Source organism: Rhipicephalus microplus, chromosome 6, assembly GCF_043290135.1.
Source record: "Rhipicephalus microplus isolate Deutch F79 chromosome 6, USDA_Rmic, whole genome shotgun sequence".
In the NCBI taxonomy this organism is placed as follows: domain Eukaryota; kingdom Metazoa; phylum Arthropoda; class Arachnida; order Ixodida; family Ixodidae; genus Rhipicephalus; species Rhipicephalus microplus.
This window is the reverse complement of record NC_134705.1, coordinates 112,936,690-112,946,750: the sequence shown is the minus strand read 5'-3', so window position 1 is coordinate 112,946,750 and position 10,061 is coordinate 112,936,690. Positions and strand designations below refer to the sequence as shown.

The 10,061-nt window shown below is 48.2% G+C and overlaps 1 protein-coding gene across 1 annotated transcript; it reads left to right on the top strand.

Moving 5' to 3' along the window:
- The first annotated feature begins 4,161 nt into the window (after positions 1 to 4,161).
- On the top strand, positions 4,162 to 6,364 carry LOC142764883 (iris-like). Its single transcript, XM_075865428.1, has 2 exons — positions 4,162 to 4,455; positions 6,122 to 6,364. Exons 1-2 carry the CDS (start codon positions 4,165 to 4,167, stop codon positions 6,257 to 6,259), a joined length of 429 nt encoding a protein of 142 aa, XP_075721543.1. The 5' UTR covers positions 4,162 to 4,164; the 3' UTR covers positions 6,260 to 6,364.
- The last annotated feature ends 3,697 nt before the right edge of the window (positions 6,365 to 10,061 follow it).

The following is a 10,061-nucleotide window of genomic DNA, read 5'->3' as shown; positions in this document are numbered from 1 at the left end:
GCTAGAAGTTCCTTGCCTCGAAAATCTACACTCTTATCTCCCCAGAGTGGATGGTGCGCGTTAAAATCACCACAGATTATTTGAGGAGCGGGACATCGAGTGCAGAGGTCCTTTAGGAAAGTCTCCATAGAGACCTTTTTTCGTGGGCTTATGTACACCGATACCACACTCAGTTTTCGGTTTCCCAGACACACTTGCACAGCAGCGACTTCCAGTGAGTTGGAACAGAGGTCTTGCACTGGTAGGCTGACGTGAGGTATTTCCCGCCTTATGTATATCATTGCGCTTCCATTTGCAAACGACGTTATGCTCGGGTTGCCGTGTCGGATGTACCCTGGGAGCGTCCTTGCATTCGGTAGACCGGCTTCGGAGAGGGCTAGAATCGGTATTGGAATGTCGCGCAGAAAAAGGTTGAGTTCGCACAGGCGTTTTAGAAGACCGGCGCAGTTCCATTGCATTATTAAGGGCACTTTTGAAGGACGAAATAGACCAGGTGGGCGAGACAGCGCCATTATTCTACTGTGTGTTTGTGGAAGCCGAGCAAAGTAACACTGACACTAGAGCCAGGACTGCTCCCAACATATCCTTCGTTGAACTCGCAGGCATCTTAGCGACTTGTGAACGTAGTGCTGTGAACAGAGCGCGAATAACGTGCTCGAGGTTTTCTTGCTGTTGGCTTCCAGATGGTACTTGAGATGGGCTCAGTGCATCACCGTAGGTGCGCTTGGCGGACTCTTTCGTGATACATTTCTCACCAGCGTTGAGCACTTGCGTTGACTCAGTACCAGCTCTTGTTTTTTATTTTTAGGATCACATCACCCAACATTCTTCAAACATTCTTGAACAATCCACGACGGTGGATGCGTGCCTTAGAGTAGAAGAAAAGCAAACAAACGAATTTCGGCGAGGCACGAGAACAGGCCTCGTACGCGCGAGGACAGTGAAGAAGAAGCGTCCTTTGCTGCTGGCTGGCGCGCGCAGAGAGTCGTTGTTCCTAGAACGACAACAAGGAAGAGCCGTAGCAATGCGTCGTCGTGGGCCCTCCCCGTGGTCTTTCGTCAACAAGGACGACTACATGTCGGACTCGGGGGAAGAGCACGTCCCCGCGGCAAGGTCCTCCAGGCACCACCGCCGCAGGCCGCTGCACCGCAGGTCGTCGTCGTCCCCCTCGTCCAGCAGGTCGCATCGCGGAAGTCACCAGCCCGACTCGCTGATACCGCATCGCTCCAGCATCTCGTCCTCGATGACGTCTTCAACGTCGGTTGCTTCGCGACCGTCGCGCACGTCGCTGCGACGCGGCGCCACCTTGCCGCGCAGAAGGGACGATGACCTCTCATCCGAAATGGACAGCACCGATGAGGACGTCGAAACCAAGAGGTATCGTACGCATCGCTATTGTGAGTGTAATTTGACGGAACAAATATGCTGCGGAAATCCACGTTGTGTAGGATAGCGCAAGAAAAGTTAGCCGTTCGTGTGCTCGACACCAACGCATATCTACAAATTTGCCCACGGTGTGACAGGACAGCCTTGCCGTACAGCCAGGCACATCGCCACTAGAGAAACAGGAGGAGTAAGCTCGCTTCCACCCAATCCAATAATGAAGACGCCAGGCGAACTCTATATCGGCTCCGTCGGACCGGTTACGTCAGGTCTCATTTATGGTCATGCAAATTTTCGACAATGCCAGTTGAGGATCACTGACGCTGCCCTGAAACAACAGCTTACTATTGACCTCCGCCCGCCCCAAGGAAGGTCATTTATCCAACAGACTGCTCACATAACTGTTTCAATTTCAATTTATCATCAGTTGAGAAGCTTACATATGAGACTCTACCAATTAGGACCACAGTTCTTGCATTTCGATGGAGGCAAAATGCTTGAGGCCTGTGCATACTTATGTGCAAGACCAGGTGGTCAGAATTAACAAATGAGTTGTGTGGAAACCCGCATGCTGGCGGAAGGGTTAAGAAATGAAAATAACTACCCTACTGTAGCACAAAGCCACAAGGAAATTCACACTGATTTCAAAGAAAAAAAATCTTCTTAGTTGTTGGAAAGTTCGTCCTGGTCTGGGAAATTTCTTGTTTGGAGAAAAATCTTAGTTGCCAGAAAATTCGTCCTGGTCCAGAGACTCATGATCAGGACAATTTTTTTCCAACTAAAAATCTCTTATTTCAGAATCCGTAAGAATTTTCTCTGGGCTTTGTGCTACAATAGAGTGACTGTCTCGTTTCCCGTCGTTGGTTATCTTTCTGTTAACCTCTACTACGCCATCTCTCGTATGGTCGCGTACATTGGCCGTCAAACTAAAGCGATTTTATTATGTTGTAAAGCTACTCGGTTCATGGATTCAGAAAAAAGTTTAAAGTGCGCAAGGACGACAGGTTGAAGAGAGTTCTCTGTTTCATATGTCTGTGCTCCTGCTTTCAGCTCGTCATTTTCACCAAGTTTTTGTTCTTTTTGATCTACTCTCTTGCCGAGTCCCCATTACACACTCATCGTCAATGATCACCACACAGTAACGTGTATTCGCTCTCACTCCTCCCAGGTTGTGCGAGCCATCCTTTAACATGGCTCCCGAGATGAGCGGCTGCTTGCTGCAGTTCACGGTGGACGTGTGCCGCAAACTTCGGGAGGGCGGTGACACGCGCAACCTGCTGGTGTCGCCCCTGCTTCTCGCAGGAATGCTGGTGATGCTGCTGCATGGCTGCGCGACTCGCACGTGCGCCTCGGCGGCCGCCCTGGGCAAGGCCCTGCACGTGCACTGGGCGCCGTTCCGCATGGCTCGCTCCTACGACCGTGTGGCTCGCGCCACCCTGGCGCCCTTCCGGAGGCCCAGGCTTCACGCGCAGCGCTTCACCTATACCATCTTTATGGCTCTCTTCCACGACAACAGCGTGCCACTCGCACGCTCCTACTACCAGATGCAGGTATACCTCGGCTCTCCTTTGTCGAACGTAAGCTTAAAGGGCTCCCGAACGACCCAAAGGTCATCATTAAGTTGTTCTGTTGAAGTTGTGGATGAGTCTACAACGAGCGGCAGCTGTGAGAATTTTTTGGAACGATGCCGTAATAGCAAAGTTGCGCGCATCTGGTAATACCGAGGGCCCTCGCTCGTTTCGCTCTTTCCTGCACTCGTCCACCTGTCTGTACTTCTTGTCGAGTGTTCCTGCTCACCGTACGAAAAGGATGAGCTGACGGGTGCGTGCATGCGAGTGAATAAACAGGTGTACGTGAGGAGCAGGCGACATGTTTGTGGTAAAGAAGAGGGTGAGGAATGCCGAAAGGCATGGAGTGGGAAAGGAACTGTTTTTTGCTTTTGTGAGCCGCAAGCAGCTGGTGGAGCTGCCGCGTTTAGCATTGTTGATCGTGACAATATTATGAACTCAATGTGCGTTTGCTTGAGTTGTTAGATATCGAAAGTGGTTTTTGCGCCTTTGAACACTTGAGAGAAGCGCAAACAAAAGGGAACTGCAGATATCTTAGCTGACATCAAGCAAGAAAAAATGAATTTAGGCAGGTCCCGTAATGTGTGGAATAGACAAGTGGTGGAGTGTAAGTGCTGCACAATGGCTAAGAAGGTATGGAAAACGTAGGCATAGAAGGCAGAGAGTTAGACGCAGTTCGAGGATGTTTGCAGAGGCAGGGATAAAATGGAATGAGTTCGCAAAGGATAAGGTACACTGGAGATAATTAGGAGAGCCCCCGTCCTTCCGTGTGAATAACGCACGCTGCTAATGATTATGATTACTACTTATTAACATCAATGTAATAGATTTGCTTTCATTTTCAAACAAGGGTTTCATAGGTCCTTTTCCAAGTGAAGCAGGCCCGATGTTCGGTGATGGCTATGGGTTCTGAAGAGTTTGTAACATGTGAAACAGTTCGTGCTTAACTTTCCGTTCTTTAATATTGCATATATGTACTAAGAATAGATGGCTTAATTTCTGTATATTGAAAGAGAGAGAGAAAAGGTGGCGAGGGAAGGCAGGGAGGTTAACCAAGCTTTGGCTTGGTTGGCTACTCTACACTTGGGTAGGAACGGAGTAATAATAGAAAAGAATAGAGAAGAAAGAAGAGTGAGAAAGAGGTGGATAAACAATCTGAAACTACCCAACATGTTGTCAACGCTTTCTGCAGGAGCACCTGTCGTACCTGCTTATGAGACGCAACTTCGCGCACGACGCGGAGCAGTGTCACCTCTCGATGGACGCCCTGGCCCGCGCCGTATCTTCATACTCCTTCAAGCCGGGCGTCGACGTCTTTCCACAGGGCTCAGTGGACGAACACAGCCTGGTCGTCCTGCTTTCGTGCATCCGGCTGGAAGGATCGTGGAAACACTCCTTCCAGAAGGTCAGCGGAGACTTCCACGAGACGCCCGAGGCCACCGTCAACGTGTCCATGATGCGACATACGGGCTTCTTCCGCATGTGCCGCTCCTCAGAGCTTGAGGTCCGTGACTTCCCGCGTGTAAACTTATACCACGTCGCTGCCAATATTATGCGTTTACAGGCAACGGTATGCCATCGTTGTCGTCTTTACAGGAAGGCTGTGCCACTATTCCATGTTTGCTCGAAATGAGGGGCTTCGTTGCCGTCCTCATATGATGGCGGTTCGAATATTGAATGTCGGGTGGATACGATGGACCTTTGTTGGCACCCGGATATGTTGGCTTTGCCAACACTGGTTTTGTATTAGCTTGATTGGAGATTCAACGTTCGCTAACGTTCTACGTTTGCTAACGTATAAACACTGGCCCATCATGCTGTGCTGCCAGGAAGTGTTTTTCGTCCCTATATCTTCAACCAGTCCTGCCTGTTCATTCATTGTTTCAAGAGCAAGGCTGCGCAGATTTTCTATGATAATTGTGACTTGAGAACCCCTTATGTCACATACCTAGAATTGTTGCTTTTCACGCCTAAACCAAAAAAGACCAGGGACTGAAGTTGCTTGCGAACATCATCATATAATCATGACTACATAGGTCAAAGGCCTCTTCCACTATCCGTCAATAAACCAGGTCTCTGCTCTCCGCTTCCACGCAATACCTGCGATTACTTTAATCTCGTCGGCCCATGTAACTTTGTCTCTCGTTTATGCGTTTCCCTCTCTGGGAATTCAGTCAGTTATCCTTAATGACCAGCGAATATGCTGCCTACACGTTACATGCTCGATCCTGTCCAATTATTTTTCTTGATTTCACATAATATTCTTAACCCAGTTTGTTCCCTGATTCACACAGCTCTCTTTTTGTCTCTTAAGGTTACACCTATCATTTCTCTTTCAATCGCTCGCTGCGTCATCCTTAATTTAAGCTGAACACTCTATGTAAGCCTCCATTTTCTGCTACGCAGGTAAGTACCGGAAATATGCAGATGTTATATACCTTTCTCTTCAGGGTTAGTGGCAGCTTGCCATTCATGATTTGAGAGTGCTTGCCGAATGTGCTCCACCCCGTTTTTAATATTCTAGTTCTTTCAATCTCGTGGTTCGGCCCCAAGGTTACTACCTGCCCTAAGTAGATGTACTCTTTCACAACTTCGAGTGTACAGCTACTTATCTCGAAGTGCTGTTCCCTTCCGAGGTAGTTGTACATTACTTCCAATAATACCATACCTTAAACTAGTTGATATGCCCTCGGATGAATGTGGCAGTACTTAGATCAATAGATCAGGCACGTATCCCCGGTCTGTATCTATTCGTGTCTCCCCTCTTCGTCTAAGTCGCCGTGCAAGGCAAGCCGTTCTGAGAAAAGAACGCAATTCCGCCCTCCCTGTGCGCTCGCCTATGTTTGTATTGCACACCAACAGCGTGAACATCTTATCTTTGAGTGAAGCCTGATCAATGGACGAACTATTTGAGATCTGTGGCATTTCGGTCAGCCTCTTCGTTACTATTTCTATCTTCTTCACAGACTTTGTGTGAGACCTATAAAAGCATAGTAATACGTGGGCTCAAGAAACGTGAGGCAAAAAAAAAAGAGACGACATGGTACTAGCGCTGTGTTATTCTCCCATTCTGTCTGTCTTGTTTTTGCGCTGTTTATTAGCATTTAGTTATGCCAACTAGCCTTACTTACAATTTTTTTTGAACCTCTGAAAACTTCCCCGTGCCTCAGGTGACGGTGTTGGAGCTACCATACGAAAACCGCGACGTGTCGCTGGTGATACTGCTGCCGCAACGCCTCGATGGTCTGGCGGCGCTGGAGAAGCGCGTCACGGCCGCCCGCTTGCTTCACTGCGTGGCACGACCCTAGGAGTGGCACAACATGACCGTCTACTTGCCCAGGCTCAAGCTCAAGAGCGTCACCGACCTTGGGCCCGTGCTCAAGGACATGGGTCTGGGCGTGCTCTTCACAGACGAGGCGAACCTCAGGTGCGCATTACTCCACTGTGGTGAGAGGGCGGTATTGTGTTTCGGTGACCGAACAGAGAGTACGGGCTCAACACTGGCCTAAGCTCAATCGGGACGTGAAGCATTATTTACGTAATACTTCCAAAACGTGTCACGAATAACAGCGTCGTAAAGCACCAGCTGCTTTTCTTAAGCCCGTTGCCCCTCGAACGCAACCTTTTTCAACAAATTGACACGGACCTGCTCAAACCTTTCCCCAAGTTTGGCTATGGCAACTGCTGGATTGTACTCGGCGAGAGCTCACCGTTAGTGTGAAGAAAGTCCGCTCTTTGTCAAGTTCTTTAGGGCCGTGGGCTGCAGAGCGAGGTTTGGGGCATGGGTTCTATTCCAAGATACGAAAATTTTTCTCTTTTTTTAAAGACGATAGTCTTTCTTTGGGACCTTGGACGCAAAACGTTTGGTCTGTCCGTTTGTCCACCCTTAAGGATACCCTAAAAGGCACCAAAGAGACCAGATGATACCCCAAATGGCTGACCCCTTCCGCAGCACCCACCAATGTTGCTCAAGATTCAGCGTTCATACTTGTGCAATTGTGAGTTAAACAGCAATTATTGCGCATATCTGAGGCACCATAACAACTCATGTATATTCTGTGTGTGCGTCTTTTACTAAAAAAGGCATATATAAGTAATTCTAAGGACCATAGCGTATATCACGCTGTGCTGACAGTGTAACGCTTGCACGAAAAGGCAAGTGTTTTCGACGCTTTGCTACGTAGACATGGTGGTGGCACCTACCCGTCGCCTTGCGTTCTACTCCTTATCACCTCGGATACGGGCGCGCACACCGCGCGCTTCGTTTTCCAAAATAACTGCCAGATAGCGCTCATGTCTCACGTGTGACATGACTTGATGCACTCGTCCACCTCCGCTGCACGATCAAGGCACTCTAACGCAGTGCCTCCAGAATACCATTTACCTATTTCTTGCACAGAACATCAAATAAATGTTTTCCTCACTCTCTCCACACAATTCGACGACATTTTCAGATTAACATGCAGATACGGGGCCGGTTTTTTTTTTTGTCCTTCACTCGTGTTCATTTCACAATGTCATATTCGTGACCGAAACAGTAACGTTTTGGTGTGTCCCTACATAAAACATTTTTCGGGTTACAAATTGACCACCATTCCGCCCTGCTGAAGTTAGTGTCTAACGAAGCTGTATAAAACAATACTGATTGGAGGTGGAGGTGGGGATAGGTTTGTTTTATTTTTACTTTATAGTAATAAAAGTGATAACCGCTTTGTGGTCACCGTAGTAGCCATGATTGGCTTCACGTCCTTTTTTCAGCAAGCCAAATTCGTTTTTTTGGGTTAACTATAGTTTTCACGCTACTTTTCTAGTGTTTTCAATTTCCTTGGTCTACCCGTGGCACTCTTAGAAGGAACTGAGTGAGTTCTTTGACGGGTCTCCTTTTTAAGTATGAAATCAGGAAACGTTCGCCGGGAAAACTAACGGCCATTTGACGTCTATTGACACGTCCATGAAAAGCGCAAAGCAGCTTCCATGGAGTTTCTCACAAAATTACCAAGAGGGGAGTCTGGTGCTAGTGAGCTTCTGGACGCCAGGAAATGGCGGTATATGTGAGCTTCGATCTCGACTCGGATTTGTATCATCTATCCAGTGGAGCCCGGACGCCCAGAAGACGCCTCTAGTTGCAAAGCGTTCCTTGCGTCAAGACGGTTAATTTTTTATTAAAGAATTGCGTAGTTGTTGCCATTGCATAGAAACTTGTTTTATTTGGCAATAGAAGTTCTGCGTCGATGTTCAATTTTACGACGGGTAAGAAGTAACAAACGGCTCGTCAACTTGGCAGGCGCCGCGACAAAGCCAGCGTTCTCTCTGACACTTTGTCATCTGTTTCTTTCGCCATTTGGTGGTCCCAACAAGGTTAGTGGGCTCTCATTTTAGAATCTAATATGTGCGGGAGAGATCAGCTCGCAGCAGCTTTGTTTTAGAGAAAGTTTACTTACGCAATCGTATCCGCCTTTGAGCCGACACCTCGATCAACACCAGCCAACACGAGCCTATATAGTGCCTAGAATATGCATATACCGTCATTCCCAGCACTCTAGCAGGGCCCCTCAAAAAATGGAGTGGCGCCAGATTCTCCTCTGTGTATTCTTGCGACAGTCTATGGCAGATGCAGCATAATCTTACCCGGGAACACATAGGTTCCAATTGCCGCCCTCACGTGGCCTTTCATTGCCTCCTTGATCGGCCCACTTTTGATAAAGGAAAAACGAACACGCGTCCCAACGTTACTCGTGCGTCCTTTGTTTCACACTCAGGTACCTGAGCAAGGCGGAAGGCGCTCACCTCTCGAGCGCCCGTCACGTAGCTGTTCTGCACGCCAACCGGAAAGGCGCTGTGGACTCTGACAATGACGTCTCACCTCCTCCGATCAGTCGCGACGTTGTCAGTGGGACGGTCACTTCACCGTCGGCGTCCGCCAGTTCTCCCACCAGTACTACGCCGGAAGGGGCGCTGTCTCCTTCGTCTGCTTCCTCCCCGACAGCCGACTCTTCCAGCGGCATGAACACCAGCACCGCCCTCGACGAGCCGTCCCGCTCCGCGTCGCAGTTCGTGGTCGACCGGCCCTTCATGCTGCTGATTCTCAAGAGAAGACCCGACGTCGTGCTCCTGCTCGGCACCGTCAAGAAGCTCGTCTAGTTTCCCAGAGACCCGACGGTATACGTCGGATACGCTAGCGCTGCATTGCATCGGGGTGCAGCCTCAACACCTGGTTCATGAATGCATAGCGCACAACACGGTATCATCTTGACGTCAGAGTGCTTCGTCGGCATTTTGCTTTATCGAAGCTAATTAAGTCACAGCCAGAGTGTAACACTGATAAAAAACAGTTACAAATAATTGTAGTATCAAAAAATGCTCTATCGTGGTGTAGAAATTATTTTTTATTGATTTATATTTTTAGGCTTGTTTGGTTGAGCGCACTCAGGTGGTCTACTGCATTAGTTCACTTCTACAATCGCACTACTAGTCTTACGTTCATCATATTGGAAAATTTTCTTGATACCGCCAATAAAATCAATTCGTGTAGCTAAAACACTCTGTGGTTCTCCCTATACTTTTTTCTGCGATTTCTGAATCGCTTACTTTTTCTGCGATTACAGTTCTGCCTATTGTATTTCCTAAACCATAATACGGGTACAGGGAAATCTGAGCTCTCTGCTACCCACTTAACCCAATATATGCATATCTGCGCCTACCGCAAGGTATACTCAGTCAGCAGGACTGAAAGTTTAGATTTTTTATTTAACTTTAGGCGTTCGACTGTGATTCACCTACTTCCGTGCGTTGCTTTGCACGTGCCGTTATGGGAATAAAACAAAAACGTACCAGTGCATGTATTTCACAACTTCCGAGGTCATCATGACGGAAATTCTCATTCCCTGAGCGCTGAACTGCATGGTGCATCGCAGCAACTTTTATCATTTCACGTCACACAATATTGGTAAATAAGTTTTCAACAGCGACTCCTCAAGTTTATACAAAATTTTAAAAAACGTTTATTGAGAGAAGTTGTGAGAAGCATGTGGGTGCAGCAGCTAGTCTAAGGATCCACTGGCCCTAGCAGCATACCGGACCTAGTCGAGAAGTGACACTTGGGTCTCCTTA

What these genes read in the sequence shown, in the direction of transcription:
- LOC142764883 (XM_075865428.1), top strand. Translation starts at nt 4,165, where the DNA reads ATGAGACGCAACTTCGCGCACGACGCGGAGCAGTGTCACCTCTCGATG. An exon ending in GCCGCTCCTCAGAGCTTGAG is followed by an intron (nt 4,456 to 6,121) that starts GTCCGTGACTTC and finishes CCCGTGCCTCAG; the next exon opens with GTGACGGTGTTGGAGCTACC.